This window comes from Oncorhynchus tshawytscha, linkage group LG17, assembly GCF_018296145.1.
Source record: "Oncorhynchus tshawytscha isolate Ot180627B linkage group LG17, Otsh_v2.0, whole genome shotgun sequence".
Classification (NCBI taxonomy): domain Eukaryota; kingdom Metazoa; phylum Chordata; class Actinopteri; order Salmoniformes; family Salmonidae; genus Oncorhynchus; species Oncorhynchus tshawytscha.
Window position 1 is genome coordinate 9,136,742 of NC_056445.1, and position 21,333 is coordinate 9,158,074.

Consider the following 21,333-nt stretch of genomic DNA (forward strand, 5'->3'; position numbering starts at 1 on the left):
TCTGTGACTGATTAACAGCTGAGATGAAAAAGTGGTCAGTGCTATCCAGTACCCTTGGGACGTCCCTACCCTAACCTTAACAATAACCCTTACCTTCTTCTTGCATGTGTGGCAAAAAAATGTGCTGTGTAAGGTTTTAGCAGATTACATTTTTTTCTAGACTATTGAAATCAGTCAATAATAGTTCATGTCAAATGCTGCTAACACTTACCCCAGCAAATCTGAAGGGTGTTCAAGGATACTTTAACAGCCAAATTATGTTACGTTTAGTGTTTGTTTGCATGTTTTGTACGATAAATCCAGGTGTTTAAAAAAAAAAAAAATTCTTACATCATACAAAACAGAACGCAGGTATTAACGAGAAAAGAAATGGTAAATCCAGGTGGTGTTTCGTTCCGATGGCATAGGGATGACATGACACTCCCTACAACTTGGTAAGTACTTAAATATTAACATAGCTCTATCCAACGAAAATTATGGAATGGAACTATTTATTTTCATATTTCCATTCAAGTGTGTTTCTGTATCTACTTGTAGTTTCGAACCACTCCAAGCCAGAAGAGGGCGCTACAGGTTCAGATTGCCACTCTTCCCATGGTCCCGCCAGTCACTTCTGATTTGCTGTAGTATTGTGATATGAAACCAAGATGGCGTCTACGGAAAGCTTGTTACATTTGTAGACACATTTATATTTAACGCATAATGTTTTTTTTAAATTTAGTTTGTTATATGCCAGTACTAAATGAACAATACATTCTGACAGATTGGGCCGAGAGTGATGTTGCTAAAAAATGGATGGCTAGCTAGCATGATAGCAGTAGCATCTAGCTAGTACGGCAATGACTTGTGAATCGAATAGCTAACTTGCTGTATTAGCTCCTCTAAAAGCATGACGGAGGCTCCGAGTGAGGACGAACTGCGGCCGGTGCCACGTGAGCGGGCGATTCTGGAGAGTTTCTTCACGCAGCTCGGAATGTTCTCGTTCGACCGGGCGAAGGACTATGTGGAGAAAGAGAAGGACAGCAGCAAGAGCGCAGGGGCCATTTGGGCCGCTCTCCTCGCCGCCTTCGCACACCTTTCCGCAGCGGAGAAAGCCTATCACAACATGACGTTCCTGGGACAAAAGCTGGGTAAAAAGTACCCCATGTAAACACGCACGAACAGAAAATGACTTTTTTGTTTCACTACAAAACTCATTCGTGTGGCAAAAGGACACCCCTCAGTGCAATTACTGTAACCTATTACAAGGGTGGGAATAATGTGTGGGACTTTCCAACTTGGAATCTGTTTCAAAAACGTCGTAAATAACAAGGTTGTCAACAAACAACGCATACGAAGTTGTATAGCGGCAGAATAAGATACCAGGTTCCCTACTATAGTGGGCTATTTTAAGTTTTTCACTCACCACGTTTATTCCGTGAAATGTCTGTCCTCACTCTGGTAGCCTATGGACAAACATTAAGAATACGCTACGTGGTGAGTTGATGCCTATTCAGTCAACTAGTTGAATTGATGACGCCACTGTGTTGTTTGTTGGCAACCTTGTACTTTACGAAGTTTTTTGAACAGATTCCTGTTGGAACGTCCCACAAAGTATACCCACCCTATCACAAGTGGGACTAGTATCACCATGGTGTTATTATCCAGGCGAGAAAGTCACGTTCCATAATATAACGTTGAAGTGTAGGTTTCTAACAGCAGGTGGCGATACAAGCCCACAATTTGTATGACTTGTATATTCAGCAGCTAATATCACGGCGATATTATGGGGGTAGGAGGAAAAACGTACAACTGGATCAAGGATTTCCTGTTTGGAAGGTCTATCCAGGTGAGGGTGGGGAATTCTCTATCAAGCAGCTACCTGGTGGATAACGGTACACAGCAGGGGAGTGTGATTAGACTTCTGTTCTCAATTATGGTCAATGATGTTTACTCTCAGGTATGGCCGGATATTGGGAGGTCGTTATTTTCAGATGATGGGGAAGAAATGTGCCATACATAGCCAGCAAGGTACAGGAAGCAATTGACAAGGTAGAGCGGTGGGCATTAATGTGATGATTCAGGTTCTCTGTAGAGAACTCACTTTACCAGGAGGAAGGTGGGAGATGTGGTATGTTTGAGGTCATATGAAAAATAACTTGTAGAGGATGGGGTCCTTCCGGTTCCTTGGGGTGTACTTTGACACGAGACTGACCTGCGCAGAACACATTGACAGCGTGGTGGGAAAGTGAGAAGGTGCTAAATGTGACGTGCTGTCTGACTGGGAAGGAGTGGGGGGCTGGGCGTTCCTCATTGAGGACTGTGTATGTTGCATTGATCCGATCTGTAATAGACTATGGCAGTGTAGAGTATGGTTCGGCAGCTCGGACCTCCTTGGAAAGGCTAGATGTCATACAAGGACTCTATGTAGTGGGATGTTTCAGACGTCCCCAGTGACTGCGCTACAGGTGGAGATGGGGGATATGCCCCCAGTGGCTGGCACTACAGGTGGAGATGGGGGATATGCCCCCAGTGGCTGGCGCTACAGGTGGAGATGGGGGATATGCCCCCAGTGGCTGGCACTACAGGTGGAGATGGGGGATATGCCCCCAGTGGCTGGCACTACAGGTGGAGATGGGGGATATGCCCCCAGTGGCTGGCACTACAGGTGGAGATGGGGGATATGCCCCCAGTGGCTGGCACTACAGGTGGAGATGGGGGATATGCCCCCAGTGGCTGGCACTACAGGTGGAGATGGGGGATATGCCCCCAGTGGCTGGCACTACAGGTGGAGATGGGGGATATGCCCCCAGTGGCTGGCACTACAGGTAGAGATGGGGGATATGCCCCCAGTGGCTGGCAAAACAGGTGGAGATGGGGGATATGCCCCCAGTGGCTGGCACTACAGGTGGAGATGGGGGATATGCCCCCAGTGGCTGGCACTACAGGTGGAGATGGGGGATATGCCCCCAGTGGCTGGCACTACAGGTGGAGATGGGGGATATGCCCCCAGTGGCTGGCACTACAGGTGGAGATGGGGGATATGCCCCCAGTGGCTGGCACTACAGGTGGAGATGGGGGATATGCCCCCAGTGGCTGGCACTACAGGTGGAGATGGGGGATATGCCATTGCAGATTAGGAGACAGCAGCTGGCAATTAATTATTGGGTCAACCTACAGGGACATGGGGTGTCTCATCCTGCAAAAGGGATTTTACAGGCATGCTGGGAACATGAGCGAGGACAGAATATGAACTTTGGGTGGGTAATACCCAGGCAAGGGGGAGATGGGACTGTATGGAGGGCAGTTTAGTCCAACGTTAGCTATTCCTGTAAATCCACCATGGCTACTCCCGGCTCCAGTAGTTGATCAAGAAGTGTTGGAGAGACTATAGAAAGATATGAAGCGTGTTGATCCATCTGATTTGTCTAAGAGACGTCTGGATACTGTGTGTCGGGATTTTGTGGCCCTTTACACAGATGGTTCGAAAGATCCAAGGACAGGATGCACTGGGTCATCATTTGTAGTGCAGGAATGGGCGGAACGTATGTACAGATCATCTGGCTGTATATACGGAGGAGCTGATGGCCATACCGTTGGACTTGAAGTGTGTGGAGGAAGTCAATCATTTAGCTCACGTAGCAGACAAGACCTGCTTTGAGGTACTACAAACCCATGGCAGGATAAGACAGATGGTTATACAGATAATATCTACTTGTTTCCCAGCCCATGTGAGGTTGGAGGGGAACGAGGCAGTTGATGTACTGGCTAAACAAGCACTTAGTAGTAGGGATGTTTGATGTTGTAGTTTCAATGAGCACAGCAGAGGTAAAAAAGCCTGATATGGACAGTGATGGTGCAGCGATGGCAGGAGTAGTGGAATAGATACTAAGGGGAGGACAGCAGGAAGGGAGACTATTTTTACAAGATTAAAGGTGGGACACAGCCAGTTGAATAGGTCCTTAAATGTGATAGGAAAGCATCCAACAGGAAAGTGTGATTATTGCCAGGAAACAGACAGTTGAGCATGTATTGCTCCAGTCTGGGCAGAATCAGAGGGTAAGAGAGAGGCTTAGATCTAGTTTGAGGGAGAAGGGGATACAGGAAATTAGTTTAAATGCTCCAGTACAGTAGGTGGTGGCAATGCACCATAACGTTGGATGCCAACCTCAGATAAAACCCACCGAACAAAAAGACAGCACATCGTGTCTACCCCACTCTCTGAGGGGTCGGCTGAAAACGGATGTTTCCGGTTTGCACAGATACAGTATTTAACCTAACTTCCATTTCCCCTGAAAAACAGTTGTTGGGATTCCGCTCTGGTGTGTTTTTACGTCAGCTACGTTAGGCTATAGCTCCCCAAACAACAATTTCCAACATGGACTGTTTTCTCTACGTTGCTCCAATATGTTAATCAGGATCATAACCCACTCTTGCAGGGGGCCAGTCGTTCTTCAGCCGCAAGGACTCCATCCGCACCATCTACACCTCCCTGTTCAACGCGCTGAGGAAGGTGGTGACCATGGGGCGCCACGCCCAGCCAGGCTCCCCTCCCTACCTGGAGGGCCTGCTGTCTCACCTGTCGGAGCAGCTGTGCCACTTCACCCAGGCCCGCATGGAGATGGCTGACCTGTACGAGAAGATGCATGCGCTGGGCAGCCAGAAGAACATCAACTCTGAGGAGCTGGTCTCCACCCTCGAGGCGGTGGTGCAGAAATACAGCTCCAGGTGTGTGGGGCGTGTCATGTGGCTCAGCTCAGCTGTGCGTGCAGGCTGTAATAGTGTGTGTGGCTGAGAAATTGCAGGAAAAAAGAGACGGCAAGAGTATGCGGGGGAGGGGCGGGTGGTGGAGCATGACAGGGAGGGAGGGGTGGGGAGCTTTCTGCTGAAATCAGCAGATATCAAATTTAGCTCAGCCGGAACCAAAGCAAGCCCAACACAGAAAAGCCCACTGTGCAGCTGAGGTGCAGTTCACACTGCAGCGAGTCACGATCTGGCACACACGGGTGGTTGTGCAGTCAGGGGTGAAGGTGACTCTCTCGCACAGCAGTCGACACAGCCATGGAACGTAATCAGCATTGAGACTACACAGGATATTAACTGCTAATCAGGGCCAGCACCTCCACACCCAGTTGCCACATCCTTAGCATCAGAGAACACCAGAAACATCCAATACTGTTCCACGGCCACAGTCCATCTCTTACAGTATATTAATCAGCATTAGTACCAATAAGGCTATTTATCATTAGGATAATTGGTCTTGGTGAATAGTGAACACAATTGATTCGTAGTGCAGTGTGATCAGTTTTTAGACTGCCATCTGACACCACCAGCATTTCTCCCTTATATTAGAAATAGCTTGCTCTCCAATGACCCCCTCCATCTCCTCCCCCCCTCCCTCCCAGATTCCACCACCCCATCCTGGGCCGCTTGGAGGGGGGCTTCCAGACAGAGGTGGATGTGGTGACACAGCTCCTGCGCTGCCAGGCCCAGGTGTCAGAGTGGCACTTCCTGCCCGCCCTGCTCAGCCTGCATGGGGCTAGCTCTAAGCTGACCGCCTGGGGACAGCTCTTCCAGCGCCAGAGGGAGACCCGCAAGCACCTGTTCGGAGGCCAGTCCCAGAAAGCCGTGCAGCCGCCCCACCTGTACGTGTGGCTGCAGGGCTTCCAGGGGGCGCTCCTTGCTAAATTCAGCTTCTACTTCCATGAGACGCTGAGCCGCCAGACGGTGTCCGCAGACATGAAGGCCCTGACGGCACGCACAGCGCCCGATTACCATGGCAAGATCTGTTTGTTTATCCGCAAACACGATGCCAACAACGTGTCGCTGGTGTTTGACAACCGCGGCTTGGACAGCTTCCAGGGCCATGGCTACCACCACCCGCACTCGTACCGCGAGGCGCCTAAAGGGGTGGAGCAGTTCCCCGCCGTGGTGTCCCTTCCCGGGGGTGAGCGGCCGCTCACGCACTGGCCCAACGTCATCATGATGATGGGCGATTTCGAGGCGGAGCTCAACACGCCGGACAAGGTGGTACACTTCTATGACGACAAAGTCCAGAGCACTTACTACCTGACCCGACCGGAATCACACTTCACCCTGGTGGTCATCTTCGACGGTAGGAAGTCCGAGAAGGACTCGCACATCACCGCCTTCCTGCAGGAGATCTCTGGCTCACTGAGGAACTCCAAACCATTCAGCACCCTCAAACCTGGCTCCAAGGGCTGAGAGAGAGATGCCCTACTTCATATACTGACTGTGTCCCCATAAGGGGTAGATGGGTGTGTGCGTGTAACTTTATAACAGAGAGACCAGGCATTGTTCCATAGACAGGATGAACAAGTTGTCTAATCATTAGGAAAGCTTCCAGTGACATTGTTGCAACATTCTGATTGGTTTTAGCTTCTTAATATGGGCGGCCAGGACCTTTTGCTTTACTACTTGAAATATAATTAGAACCTCAACATTGGCTTGTTTTAATTCAGAGAATGGCTTCAACCCGTGGTCCAACTGCTTGTTCTGTTGAGCATCATGATTGGAATCTTTTAGTTTGTTTTGTAAAATCAGTTCTAGACCAAAAGAGATGCGTCACTGACGCAGTGTGGCCTTCTCACAGTGAACTGACTGAGACATTTAACCTGATTCTATTCCAATCACAGGCCAGACAACTTCCTACCCGTCAGAGATATAATGGTGCAATGTACTGAAAAAGCCTTTGCTTAATTTGTATACTTTTGTTAACATTGATGTTTGTTTACCGTCAACAGAAGTGCTTAATTTGTTTTGTTTTTTCCTCGTATGTCATCCTCTATTTAGTTGTACTTATTCATCTGTTTAATTCCCAAATGACTGTAGAAAAAAAAGCTTAATGTGTGTATAAGATGTGATTTCACACTTTTCGGGAAGCTTCTTAAGACTGAGGGTTCAGACGGCCAACTGTAGCACATCTCCATCCCGGCCCCACACCCAGCAGGTGATAAACAAGGCAATAATGAAGGATCGACTATGCAAAACGCACTTGTTAATTTCTTCCCTTTTTTTATTTATAATATAAATACAACATCGATACTATGCATTTGGCTATAAGAGCTCGTCTTTAGGAAGCTCAGGCGTTTCAGATACAGCAACACTAACAGACAAAACCATTTCCTTTAATTATCAGACACATTCAGAGAGAATCCAACATCCCTTAAAATGCACCTGTTCACATGTTATAATGCTACATGCCAAGTACACAATTTTTCCTATACATCAAAGTGCAATGTCACAATAGATTAACTCTAGGATTCATAATTCAGTCTTCTACTAAAACATTTTGATTATTTCATTCTAAGTGCTGCTGCTCTTCGTTCAGGACATGCGTGAGTGGATTACAACTCCCCACAAAGACGAGGGTAAAAAAAAGGCACTTTCACATTGACACACACATCCCCAGGACTCCTCAAACATGCACACACACCAGTTCCCAACCCAGTAAAGAGGACACATTCAGTGTGCTGTTGTTCAAGTGTATTTTGGGCATTTACACCCAAGAGCCCCACCCGGTTTGCTTACTGTGAACTTAAGGTTATTTAGTGACTTCAGTGTAACACAAACAGACACACTATATTCCCACATACAAACTAAGTGCCAGCACACACGCACCCCTGTCCTGCACATGTTCTGGTACTAAAGGCAGACATGAATAATCCATTTTATCCACCATCGCACTTACAAAGGAACAGAACGAGGGCAGGCAGAGGAAAAACACACACAGACAAACAGGGCAATGGGGAAAGAAATCACACATACCCAGGCTGAGGGAAACGTACTCTACAAACTCCTAACCCACTGTACCTCCAAACGATTTCCCCTGGCCTGAGTGCGTGTATCGGTTGAACACAAGAGAAGGCTGTTTTCTAGTAGTGAGGGTTAACGCCACCGCCGGCCCTGTGACATTAGTGCCCACTGAACATTCGATAGAGAGCTGAACGTAATTAAATACGGGAACATTGGTTAAATAGAATGTGATTTTTGTCACCAATGCCTCGAGAGGCTTCAGTTGAGGCATTAGCGAGCTTAGCAGCGGAACCAAGTGAAATAGAAAATAAAAAAGATCAGACATCCGCCCTTGTTTACACACTGTGAGCCTCCCTTTACCCATCAGGCACCTCATCACTCCGCATCGTCCCTTTCTTTTGCTTCGCCAATGAAAATCGCTTGTAGATACAGCAGCCAATTTAACTACACTAAGAATACAGCAGCCTTTTGGTGATAGACCTTCATTAGATGAAGAGCCTATTGTCATTACATAATCAACGTTCACATCACTGAAACTACATTTCACTGGAGAACTACACTTCCCACACATCTGTGACTACATCTCTTTTACAGGATAGGGTTCTGCTTTCTTTAGCTTATACTTTTTTCTTGTACTTCTCCCATTCAGCAGTCCCATTTTACATAGCTACCCTTTGATAAATGCTTCGATACATGGAGAAAGTTAACTCCTATACACCAACAAGAGTACACACCAACCTGACAACACACATAAATATCATGGTATATCATGTATTATTTTGTATTACTACATAAAACCCTTTTCGTTTCAGATCTGTCCTACTGCTTTCAACCCTTGTTCAAGTTTCGAAACAGTAAGCAGGTACCCTGTTCTCCTATTCTTTATTTTGGCCCGGGTTGGCCTGGTTTGGCTCATCACATGGTGCAGGACTTGTCCAGCAGAGGGGGGGTGTTACTCTTGGGGGCACCAGGGGTTTGGGCCTCAGGGCTGGGGGCGAAGTGGAGCCCCCATACGGAGTGGAGTCCCCACTACAGGCTTGAAGGAGCCCAGGGTGTCGGGGGAGGGGTTGGTGGATCGGACGGGTGCGGGAGGGGGCCAGGGAGAGGAATGAGGGGGCTCAGAGGGCTAAGGGGACTCGGGGTACCAGGAGTCCCTGGGGTGGAGGGGGTGCTGTGGGGGCTGGGTGACTCGGAGGAGCAGGCTGTGATTGGGCTGTTCTTAACCTGCTCCAGAGTGTCCAGGACCACGTCTGGAGCCGGTCTGCAGCCCCCACGCTCCATCTGCTTCAGCTGCCCCAGAGCCACACTCACACTCTCCTTTATATCCTACGGAGAGATGGGAACGAGGCAGGGTGGAGGAAATAGAGAACATATAAGATGAAGTGTAGTTTGATGTGTGCAGCAGGTGTCTGTCTGCAAGTACAGTTGATGTCGGAAGTTTACATACACCTTAGCCAAATACATTTAAACTCACTTTTTCACAATTCCTGACATTTAATCCAAGTAAATATTCCCTGATTTAGGTCAGTTTGGAGCACCCCTTTATTTTAAGAATGTGAAATGTCAGAATAATAGTAGAGAGGATTTATTTCAGCACATTCCCAGTGGGTCAGAAGTTTACATACTCAATTAATATTTGGTAGCATTGCCTTTAAATTATTTAACTTGGGTCAAATGTTTCGAGTAGCCTTCCACAAGCTTCCCACAATAAGTTGGGTGAATTTTGGCCCGTTCCTCCCGACAGAGCTGGTGTAACTGAGTCAGGTTTGTAGGCCTCCTTGCATGCACATGCTTTTTCAGTTCTGCCCACGCATTTTCTATGGGATTGAGGTCAGGGCTTTGTGATGGCCACTCCAAAACCTTGACTTTGTTGTCCTTAAGCCATTTTGCCACAACTTTGGGGTCATTGTCCATTTGGAAGACCCATTTGCGACCAAGCTTTAACTTCCTGACTGAGGTCTTAAGGTCTTAAGATGTTGCTTCAATATATCCACATAATTTTCCAGCCTCATGATGCCATCTATTTTGTGAAGTGCACCAGTCCCTCCTGCAGCAAAGCACCCCCACAACATGATGATGCCACCCTTGTGCTTCACGGTTGGAATGGTGTTCTTCGCCTTTCAAGCCTCCCCCTTTTTCCTCCAAATATAATAATGGTCATTATGGCCAAACAGTTCTATTTTTGTTTCATCAGACCAGAGGACCAAAAAGTTCCGTCTTTGTCCCCATGTGCAGTTGCAAACTGTAGTCTGGCTTTGTTATGGCGGTTTTTGAGCAGTGGCTTCTTCCTTGCTGAGCGGCCTTTTAGGTTCTGTCGATATAGGTCTCGTATTATTGTGGATATAGATACTTTTGTACGCGTTTCTTCCAGCATCTTCACAAGGTCCTTTGCTGTTCTGGGATTGATTTGCACTTTTCACACCAAAGTACATTTATCTCTAGGAGACAGAACTTGTCTCCTTCCTGAGCGGTATGACAGCTGCGTGGTCCCATGGTATTTATACTTGCGTACTATTGTTTGTAGAGATGAACGTGGTACCTTCAGGCATTTGGAAAATGCTCCCAAGGATGAACCAGACTTGTGGAGGTCTACAACTTTTTTCTGAGGCCGATTTCTTTTGATTTTCCCATGATGTCAAGCAAAGAGGCACAGAGTTTGAAGGTAGGCCTTGAAATACATCCGCAGGTACACCTCCAATTGACTCAAATTATGTCAATTAGCCTATCAGAAGCTTCTAAAGCCATGACGGAATTTTCAAAGCTGTTTAATGGCACAGTCAACTTAGTGTATGTAAACTTCTGACCCACTGGAATTGTGATACAGTGATATAACTGAAATAATCTGTGAAAAATGACTTGTGTCATGCACAAAGTAGATGTACTAACCGACTTTCCAAAACTATAGTTTGTGGAGTGGTTGAAAAACAAGTTTTAATGACTCCAACCTAAGTATGTAAACTTCCGACTTCAACTGTATGTGTGTGTGTTAGAGAGTACCTGTGCCAGTGTGTCTGGGTCCAGGGTTCTGGAGCTGAAGCCGTGTTGCCCGCTGCTGGAGCGCCGGATGGGCGTGTCTTCAGGCCGACGCAGCGAATCGTGGCGGCTCACGGTAACTGTCACCGCAGCAGTGGAACGGCGACGACGCTCGGGGCTGTCAAGAGGCGGGGTTAAGCCAGTGCTCCGCCCCAGAAGGAGCTCCCGCGGGCTGAAGTGACCAGTGACGGGAGGCGAGTTCCTCTCCAACACACCCACGTTACCATGGTCTTTAGAGCGACCGAGGGGGCGGCGGAAAATGTCAGTCCGCTTCCTGCGGTGGCTGCTGTCGAGAGACGTATAGTATAGACCGTTAACTAAGATTAGCGCTTGACTTAATCTATACACTCCACAAACCGCTAGCTTACCTTTGTGCAAGTTATAGATCGGTGGTGTGTTATTAACTACTGACCTGTTGTAGGTCTCAGGCAGGGTAACTACTGACCTGTTGTTTTTTTTAATGGGGTGGATCAGCTTAATATTGCTGATAGGTTGTCGCTTCCAATCCCCCATACCATACATAAACATATACAGTGCCTTGCGAAAGTATTCGGCCCCCTTGAACTTTGCGACCTTTTGCCACATTTCAGGCTTCAAACATAAAGATATAAAACTGTATTTTTTGGTGAAGAATCAACAACAAGTTGGACACAATCATGAAGTGGAACGACATTTATTGGATATTTCAAACTTTAACAAATCAAAAACTGAAAAATTGGGCGTGCAAAATTATTCAGCCCCCTTAAGTTAATACTTTGTAGCGCCACCTTTTGCTGCGATTACAGCTGTAAGTCGCTTGGGGTATGTCTATCAGTTTTGCACATCGAGAGACTGACATTTTTTCCCATTCCTCCTTGCAAAACAGCTCGAGCTCAGTGAGGTTGGATGGAGAGCATTTGTGAACAGCAGTTTTCAGTTCTTTCCACAGATTCTCGATTGGATTCAGGTCTGGACTTTGACTTGGCCATTCTAACACCTGGATATGTTTATTTTTGAACCATTCCATTGTAGATTTTGCTTTATGTTTTGGATCATTGTCTTGTTGGAAGACAAATCTCCGTCCCAGTCTCAGGTCTTTTGCAGACTCCATCAGGTTTTCTTCCAGAATGGTCCTGTATTTGGCTCCATCCATCTTCCCATCAATTTTAACCATCTTCCCTGTCCCTGCTGAAGAAAAGCAGGCCCAAACCATGATGCTGCCACCACCATGTTTGACAGTGGGGATGGTGTGTTCAGGGTGATGAGCTGTGTTGCTTTTACGCCAAACATAACGTTTTGCATTGTTGCCAAAAAGTTCAATTTTGGTTTCATCTGACCAGAGCACCTTCTTCCACATGTTTGGTGTGTCTCCCAGGTGGCTTGTGGCAAACTTTAAACGTCACTTTTTAAAGATATCTTTAAGAAATGGCTTTCTTCTTGCCACTCTTCCGTAAAGGCCAGATTTGTGCAATATACGACTGATTGTTGTCCTATGGACAGAGTCTCCCACCTCAGCTGTAGATCTCTGCAGTTCATCCAGAGTGATCATGGGCCTCTTGGCTGCATCTCTGATCAGTCTTCTCCTTGTATGAGCTGAAAGTTTAGAGGGACGGCCAGGTCTTGGTAGATTTGCAGTGGTCTGATACTCCTTCCATTTCAATATTATCGCTTGCACAGTGCTCCTTGGGATGTTTAAAGCTTGGGAAATCTGTTGGTATCCAAATCCGGCTTTAAACTTCTTCACAACAGTATCTCGGACCTGCCTGGTGTGTTCCTTGTTCTTCATGATGCGCTCTGCGCTTTTAACGGACCTCTGAGACTATCACAGTGCAGGTGCATTTATACGGAGACTTGATTACACACAGGTGGATTGTATTTATCATCATTAGTCATTTAGGTTAACATTGGATCATTCAGAGATCCTCACTGAACTTCTGGAGAGAGTTTGCTGCACTGAAAGTAAAGGGTCTGAATAATTTTGCACGCCCAATTTTTCAGTTTTTGATTTGTTAAAAAAGTTTGAAATATCCAATAAATGTCATTCCACTTCATGATTGTGTCCCACTTGTTGTTGATTCTTCACAAAAAAATACAGTTTTATATCTTTATGTTTGAAGCCTGAAATGTGGCAAAAGGTCGCAAAGTTCAAGGGGGCCGAATACTTTCGCAAGGCACTGTACCTTATTAGAATTTACCTTCCTTTATTATTCCCCACAAACCCTACCACCCCTCCCCCAATTGAAGTAAACTATTAAACAACACTTAGGCTTCTACTTCCAGCTTATACATACTATACACATTTTAGACACAATAGTTATATTTTGATTGTTTTTAGTCCTGGCCTTCCTCTATTTCTGATGTCCATCAAGTTTGATTTCTATTTGAAACTGTTATTTCAAAAGTTCTGAACCTAACCATTTTATAGACCCCGTATGTTTTACATTTATCTTATTAGTCCCACCCTTCAGCTCCATTCAACCCCTCCCATCTATCTCTTAACACCATCCATATTGGATTTCTATTTGCCATACATTTTAACTGTGCCGTGATGCTTCACAAATGTACTAAACCTTTCTATTCTCATAGTTTCTAAAGATTGAACATTTTTCTTAAAATAATTATATTATTTATCAATTGACTGACTTAAAAATCACCCAGTATTTGCAGTGTTAGCTCTAGGTAAATGGACCTGTGACCAAAACGAGCTACATATGGACAGTACCAAAATAAATAAAATGACTGCCTCCTCGCAGCAAAATCTGCATAGCTGGGAAGATTGTATCATATATATATATATATATATGATACAATGAAGATCTGTGAAGTCATTTGGATTTTAACGAAGTATCTTTGAAAGACAAGGTCCCGAAAAAGGGCCGTTTCATTTTATAATTTATTCAGTTTATCATTTAAAAAGCAGGTCGCTTGGTGTAGGCAAAACCATAATCAAATAGGTAGGCTAGTATATGACCAAAGAGTTAATCAGGGTGATTTTTTCCCACTGTATTTTTGCTAACTTTCAGCAAAAATGTATTGTAGTCAGATCATTTATTTTTATTTTTTTTAATTTTTATGTCCACATCCCCATCAGACCATTTTATTTGTAAACTACACAGTAATGTAAAAGTAGCATTTTTTTGGTGATCCAATATGCAATATTTACCTATCATAATTTGGTTTTAATCCAGAGAGGTTAGAAAAAGTATCTTGATCCTCTGAGGCTGTGGAGGAATTCTAATTGTGGATTTAAATGAAAATATGAATCATCAGCGTATAATGACACTTGTTTTTAAGCCATGGATTTCTAATCCCTTAATATTATTGTTGGATCTAATTTTTACCGCTAACATTTCGATGGCAATAATAAATAGATATGCTGATAGTGGACAACCTTGTTTTACTCCTCTTGACAGTTTAACACTTTCTGAGATGTAGCAATTACTTACTTTTTTACACCTAGGGTTACTATACATAACTTTAACCCATTTTATAAGAGATTCTCCAAAAATTTTAATATTCCAGGCATTTATATAACTCCAGTCGTACTTTATCAAAAGCCTTTTCAAAGTCAGCTATGAAAACCAAATCTGGTTTTGCAGATATTTCATCGTGTTCTATTGTTTCTAGTACTTGTATTATCTTCAAAATATTGTCCATGTAAAACAACCTGTCTGATTAAGATTAATAATAACTGACAAAACCTTTTTAATTCGATGATCTAAGCATTTAGCTAGAATTTTTGCATCACAACATTGAAGTGTAAGATCCCTCCGATTTAAAAAAATAATAATAAAATGGACTGCATCTTTATATATACTACTTGAATCCTGTTTCAGTAATAATGAAATCAGACCTTGTTGAGTGTCCGATAATCTACTATTTATATAGGAGTGGTTAAAACATGCTAATAATGGTCCTCTGAGTATATAAAAAAAAAGTTTGGTATGCCATCCAACCCTGGAGTTTTCCCAGAATTAAATGCTTTAATTGCATCAAGAAGTTCCTCCTCTGTAATTTGGCCTCCTCTCAGGCGAACTAGCTACTGACCTGTTGTAAGTTTCTGGCTGTCTGTCAGTAGGAGAGTTCAGCTCACTTCTGGCTTTCTTGTCGTCATTGCTAGTGCTCCCACTGTCGCTGTCCACTGTCGATGCAGAGTCAGGCCTGAAACACCACACAGCACCTCTTATCAAATAATCAGCACTAAACAGAATCTGCTCCCTAACCAAATCAGTTTTAAACAGAACCTGTTACCCAACCAATCAGGGCACTGTAACTAATCAAACAAATGATCAAATCAGTCAATCAATACCAGTGTCCAGTAATTGTTCACTGCAATTTAATTAACTTAGGTCGTCAATCCATAAATCCCCCAAAATAAGTTTTAAAAAATCAAAAAATGGGCAGTTCCTTTTGATACTTCAATTCCTCATTCTACAGTTAATTTGATAACAGTCCACAACGGGATGCCGCTGTAGGCATATTTTACAGACATCTTCTCTTGTCATGGTTGTGTTACTTAGCGTGTATGCTATGTGCTAGCTGTGTACTTGCCTGTCCTTCAGTGTTATGTACTGGTGAGGCACCAGGCCATGGGTGCCGTTGAGTCGCCCCTCCCACCAGTCATGTGACGCACGCTGGAACAGCTGCAGGGTCACTCCCTTCTTAAAGGAGAGCTCCCGCCCCGACCGGCCTGTATAGTCAAACCTGGCCACCGCTTCTACTGCTTCCCCCTCTAAGATACCGAGAAAAACGGAGAGAGAAAGAAAGATGGGGAGGGAGAAAGAGAGAAACAGAGAGAGGGGGCAGGAAGCGGGAGGCAGAAGGACAGAGAGAAAGGAGCGATAAGAGCCAGATCGTATGATCGGGACCTGTCAATAACTCATCTCCCGGCAAGACCTTGCCCGAGCTCAGCCAATGAGGAACGAGGTGGACACGAAAGAGAAATCAGAGCATAAGAGTCTTAGCTAACCATCACCCCTTCAATGAGAGAGAGGGGGGTCTCTATGCTAGCTGTTGCCATGGAGACAGCTCTATCCATTGGTGGATGAGAGAGAGAAGCCCACTGGGTGATTGTGTAGAGGTCAAAGCATACCCTCCTCACTGGTCTGAGTCTCTGTGCCGCCGTCGGGCTCTGCCTCCCCACCCGGCTCACTGAAAGGACTCTCGCTAGAAAGGGAGAGGGGGAGAGCGCGAGAGAAAGAGTTTGGGTGTGGGGGAGGAAAAGGAAGAAAAAGGCAGTGTAAGTACCATAACTGCAGCAGTCAGCAATACTAGACAAACTTGGTAGAACCGGGCCCTCTTGATATTTCACAAAATGGATGAACAGAATGATAAAAAGCACAGATGGTTGCAAGGCTTGAGTATACAGTATAGTCCATCTGTCTCACCAGTACTGGTCTCCAGTCATGCATTTCTCATAGACGGGCCCAGGCAGCTCCGGGGGGTCGGGGAAGATGTCGTGGTGCAGGATGACCGTCTTGATGACCTCATTAACATGCGCCTGGCAGGCCACCTGGTCCAGGGCGTCGGGCGTGGGCAGCAGGGTGGGGCCGAAGACGATGGCCAGGTTCCCAGCATCCATCATGTTCTCATCGCTGTACTGGGATAAGCTGTGCAGGGGGCACAGGGCAAATGTTAGTACTTAAACACATCACTTTATTTTTTTCCCCTTATTTGTTCTTTAAAACTTTATTTAAGTCACATTGAGATTCAAAATCTATTTTACAACAGAGCCCTGTATACATATACATTGTGTATAAAACAATAAAATTCAGCACCAATAACAAAATAAACGTATTGAATAAAAGCAATCACATTAAACTAGAGAGGTCCTCAATCATTAGTGTAAACTGCCTAAGTGGCACCAGCACATGTAACTGCAGTGAACTCGACAGACTGTTCCACAGATTAGAGGCAAAAAAACTAAAACGCAGATTTTTCCAAATCCGTTGAGACCTATTGTTATCCATTCCTGAGAAGGGATTTGGTCATTTATGATTCTTAACTTCATGAAGTTACATATGAAGGGAGTGTCTGTCAGATTGCTTTGGAAATCAATAAGAGAATGCAGCTCTCTTCCATCCCACATTTTTATACAGACTACAATGAGTCCTAAAATTGTCCCCTGTGATAAAACGTATTGCGGCATGGTAGACTGCGTCCAAAGGTCTCAAAATAGAGGCTGCCGCGTGCATGTAAACAATATCACCAAAATCCAATACAGGGAGAAGCGTTGTTTGAACAATCTTTCTCCCATTTTCAATACTGAGGCATGATTTATTTCGATATAAAAAAAGCAATCTTAGTCAGATTTTCAATATGCGTTACGAAGGACAACTTGTCATCAGTCCAGACACCCAGGTACTTTATATTGAGAAACAAGCTCAATTTGGACTCCATTTGTAGCGCAATTATGCAGGTCCTCAGGGTCAACATTTCGTGACCTAGAGAACAGCAGGAGCTTGGTTTAACTTGTATTTTAACACCAATTTATGATCTGTAAGTGATTTCTGAATTGAAACAAAGTCATGCTGAAGTTCACGAATGGCCTGCTGCACCGAGGTGGCACAGGAATACAAAACTGTCATCTGCATAGAGATGAATGTTCCAAGTATTAACAGTGTTTCCTATGTCATTAATATAGGTGAACAATATTGGACCCAAAATCGAACCCAGAGGAACACCTTTTTGATTATCAAGAAATTCAGATTCAAACCAATCTGTCAAGATGGCCTGAGTTCTGTCGCTAAGATAATTCTGAAACCATAAAACTGGCTGTATATCCCAGGCCTATTTTTTAAATATTTTTTATAACTTCTTCAGCAAAACAGAATGATCAACCGTGTGGAACGCCTTTGACAGGTCAATAAACAAGGCAGCACAGCTCTTTTTAGCATCCAAGGCATTGACAATATCATTAACAACTAGCATGTTTGCTGTGGTAGTACTACACCCAGGCCTAAACCCTGATTGGTTTATATTAAAAATGCAATTATCAGATAAAACGGAACAAAGTTGTACATTAACCAAGGATTCAAGAATCTTTTCTAAAGAAGGTAGTATTGAAATGGGGTGACAGTTGTCAAGATCATTTGTATCCCCACTCAGCACATATGTAGATTTCCATGCTTGTGGAATACTTCCTGATAACAATGTTAAATAAAACATGTGGGCTACTGAGCCAGCAATAAAAGCAGGAAGTAAAACACTCCAGGATACAAATAGAAGTAAACTGAATGTCCATCATACTCGTACCGAATACTGTAATCTAATATTCTGCAATCTAACATTCTCTGCTGTGGTAGATCACACCAGCACCTCACACTTCTCCCTCTCCTCCCGTTCACACTTCCTCCTCCATCTCTATTTGGAGCTGCAGAGATGAGACATCGTGTTCAGCCAAATACAGACAGACCGTGTTGTGTGTGTGATCTAGACTATTGCAGACCTATATGTTCTAGACTAACCCGGTACTGGTTCTCTGTGTTCTCAACTAACCCAGTACTGGTTCTGTGTGGTTCTCTGGGTTCTATACTAGATCAGACCTGGTTCTGTGTGTTGCTATGTTTTTCTATGTTATAGACTAGTCCAGACCTGGTTCGGTGTGTTCTTGACTAGTCCAGACCTGGTTCTGCTTGGTTCTAGACTAACTCATTACTGGTTCTGTGGGTTCTATATTAACCCAGACGTGGTTAATGTGTGGTTCTGTGTTAGTGTACAGACACTCACTGGTTCAGGAAAGCGAACAGGTATCTCATCACGACCAGAGTCACCCGTGGAACACCCAGTAGAATCTTACGAATACACTGAGCTCTGTCATACAGGCTCTCTATACCTGTGGGAGCACACACACACACACACCAGCTGTCAGTAATATTCCCAGGAACTCATGAGGTGTAATCCTGACACATTCTGAAATATAAGCAGCCCACAGAGAGGCGGCTAGCTCTGTGTGTGTTTCAGAAAGACAGAAAGAAACTGAGTTGAAGACAAAGAAATGGGACTGGGAGATTGTGTGTGGGAGGAAGAGAGAGAGAGGGAGAGATAGAGGGACCCATTTTGACAGTGCCAAAATGGAATGTATTACTCATAAGACTTTTTATTACTGCATCTCAAAACTGCTCTTTTTGTCAATGAACAGCCGCTGATCATTTATGGAGACCTAAAACAAACAGTTGCATTTAAGTGAAGCATGCAAAGCTTTTGGAATCTGTTGCATTTTAAATAAGTTTTGATGGGCCGTATCGACTGCTGATGAGGTCGTTTTTGCAACACATTGCATGTTAGAGCTGTTCAAATGTCACTGTAAATCACAAAACCTTCACAGCTGTTAATTTTTTTCAAAACACACACACTAATTGCATACACACAAAAAAATGAACATCCCCCCCCGTTAAAACAGTGACCCCTGTCCTCCTGTCTCGCCACCTCCCCACAGCATAGCTACTCACGGACACAGGAAATTAGGTCGTTGAACCTTTCCTTGGGAAAGAGGGGGTTCTCCAGCCCCCGGAAGTAGAGCTTCAGTACACCGGCCACCGAGTTGATGTCATGGTTATTCTCCTCGTCAATCAGGGGGTCATTACCTTGACAACAGAGAGACGGACATGGTCAGTTTCCTCTCCGCTGACCTGGAAGCACAAGTATGATGACCTCACAATGACCTCTCACCTCTCTCAAATGAGTTCTTGATGTCATTGACCTCCACCTGTGACCCCGACACACGGAATATGCCCTGGTGCTGAAGACCTGACGGAGATGGGAGGCGGTTATGAGAGTCTAGTCAGTACACATCAGAGGAACTTGAAAGGGCTTGATAGGTGTAAGCGGTATGGATTTTGCCTCTAGCCCCTAAGTAGGCTAAGTGGAGGATCCACCATGTTATTTTCAACAGTCGGACTCACCATGGAGGTTGATGTAACGGATGCAGCTCTCTACCAGCAGAGGAATGGCTTTAGTCGAATCCTAAAAAAACACATCCAGGCAATTAAGCAACCAGCAGAGGACAACCACACAACCAGCAGAGGACAACCACACAACCAGCAGAGGACAACCACACAACCAGCAGAGGACAACCACACAACCAGCAGGAGGAAGAGTGGAAACATTACCTGGTGTTTGCTATGGGAGTTCTTTCGTCCACGGCTAGAAGGAGAGAAACAAGAGACGAGTGACTCAGTTTTGTTTTGCAGAGCTCAAAGACAAGACCTGAGACAATCTAAAAGATAGAAACAGTGCTTCAGTCAATGATGAGCTGTACCTGGTAGTCAGCGTGTCTGCTATATACCCTGGAGAGACGTGAAAGACAGGCAGACAGAGAGAGAGAGGAGTTTAATTGTCAGACTGGGAGGGCATTAGCACACAAGGCATATTTCTAAGCTTAAAAGAGGCAGTGAGAGAGAGCCTCGTTCAACCATCCTGGTATTGCGAGCTTACATTCTGTTTCACGACATGGATTCAAGTGAAACAAAACGAGAGCGCAGCGTTCAAGATGGTGGACCAGGCTAACAGAGACAAAGAGGGTCGACAGCGAGAAAGAGAGAGTGTCTCTTACCCTCGGCCATGGCTTTCTTCAGTAGGTCGTGTTTGGCCTGTAGTTTGGAGATCAGATTACTGCCCTCCAGATACTCACGGAACTTCTGTGGACCACAGACAGAAGAACATGCAGCTTTCATTAACTGTACATCTACCTAACTGTCTATATCATCTAGCCTGTGTGTGTGTGTCACCGTAAAGTAGAAGAGCTCAGTCTCCTGTTGGTTGGCACGGCGCTTGGCGAGGCTGGGTTTGTTTAAGTAGCCGTCCGACACGCTGGACTTGACTGACTCTGAAGAGGGGCTGTGCGTGAAACTCTGGGAAACATCATAGTCATCCAGCACTGTCATGTCCTGAAGGGTGGTGAGAGTGGCCCCCCATGTCTTCTTCACCTGGATGTAGGGGAAATAGAGTTAGACCAAAGTAATCACTCACAGATTGTCTGTTCATGTATTTGTGGATATGAGGTTTGAGCGAGTGTTTACGCACATCTTAAATCTGTATGGTGCAGGTGGTGTTTATTTGTGTATGGTAATTACGGTGTGTGAGTGTGTGTGTGTGCTGAAACCTGCAGATGCAGCTCATTACTCCAGTCTCCAACACTTCTGTGCCCTTCAGGGTGAGACAACAGCTGCCCTCCCATTCCACAACAATGCATATACAATCTGCTCAACAGTAATCCACACTCCAAAAACACACTATACATAACCCAAAAAAGCTATAGCTTCAGGGCTATAGGTCTACATCTGTTACAAAATCAACCCAACCTTCCTCTCCTTCTTCCCACAGCATGTAGTCTGAGAATCAACCAAACTACAGCAAAGCACACTGGGAAACTGAAGTACATATGACTGTGTGTGTGTGTGTCTCACCTCCTCGTTCTCGATCTTCAGGGTGGAGAGGCGTGACTGGAGCTGCTGCAGCCTAGATGTGAGCTCTGCCTGCACCTGTGGCTGGGCGGCTATCTGGGTCACCTGACAGGAAACAGGAACAACACACAGCATGACTGGGCGCTTACCTGGGGGGTTTGTG

The 21,333-nt window shown here is 45.1% G+C and overlaps 2 protein-coding genes and 1 pseudogene across 4 annotated transcripts; 2 read left to right on the plus strand and 1 right to left on the minus strand.

The window, feature by feature from the left end:
• The first annotated feature begins 40 nt into the window (after window positions 1-40).
• On the plus strand, window positions 41-7,049 carry LOC112216819 (KICSTOR subunit 2). Of its 3 annotated transcripts, XM_024376911.2 has the most exons (5): window positions 41-128; window positions 345-434; window positions 515-1,130; window positions 4,419-4,707; window positions 5,385-7,049. In XM_024376911.2, the coding sequence occupies exons 3-5, from the start codon at window positions 890-892 to the stop codon at window positions 6,202-6,204; spliced, it is 1,350 nt and encodes a 449-aa protein (XP_024232679.1). In that variant the 5' UTR covers window positions 41-128; window positions 345-434; window positions 515-889; the 3' UTR covers window positions 6,205-7,049. The 3 variants fall into 3 exon arrangements, with proteins under 3 accessions (XP_024232679.1, XP_042156036.1, XP_042156037.1); XM_042300102.1 differs by having other exon boundaries at window positions 93-434; XM_042300103.1 differs by having other exon boundaries at window positions 93-434; window positions 538-1,130.
• On the plus strand, window positions 1,835-4,411 carry LOC121839769. The gene is made up of 2 exons (XM_042300104.1): window positions 1,835-2,447; window positions 2,528-4,411. The coding sequence occupies exons 1-2, from the start codon at window positions 2,415-2,417 to the stop codon at window positions 3,230-3,232; spliced, it is 738 nt and encodes a 245-aa protein (XP_042156038.1). The 5' UTR covers window positions 1,835-2,414; the 3' UTR covers window positions 3,233-4,411.
• A 1,566-nt stretch (window positions 7,050-8,615) lies between the features above and the next one.
• Window positions 8,616-21,333, minus strand: part of LOC112216816 — a 29,335-nt pseudogene continuing 16,617 nt past the window's right edge.

Excerpts from the sequence above, each read along its gene's own strand:
- LOC121839769 (XM_042300104.1), top strand. The coding sequence starts at position 2,415 with ATGTTTCAGACGTCCCCAGTGACTGCGCTACAG. Across the intron at positions 2,448-2,527 it reads CCCCAGTGACTGCGCTACAG|GTGGAGATGGGGGATATGCC; the intron begins GTGGAGATGGGG and ends CTGGCGCTACAG.
- LOC112216819 (XM_024376911.2), top strand. The coding sequence starts at position 890 with ATGACGGAGGCTCCGAGTGAGGACGAACTGCGGCCGGTGCCACGTGAG. Across the intron at positions 1,131-4,418 it reads GTTCCTGGGACAAAAGCTGG|GGGGCCAGTCGTTCTTCAGC; the intron begins GTAAAAAGTACC and ends CCACTCTTGCAG. Across the intron at positions 4,708-5,384 it reads GTGCAGAAATACAGCTCCAG|ATTCCACCACCCCATCCTGG; the intron begins GTGTGTGGGGCG and ends CCTCCCTCCCAG.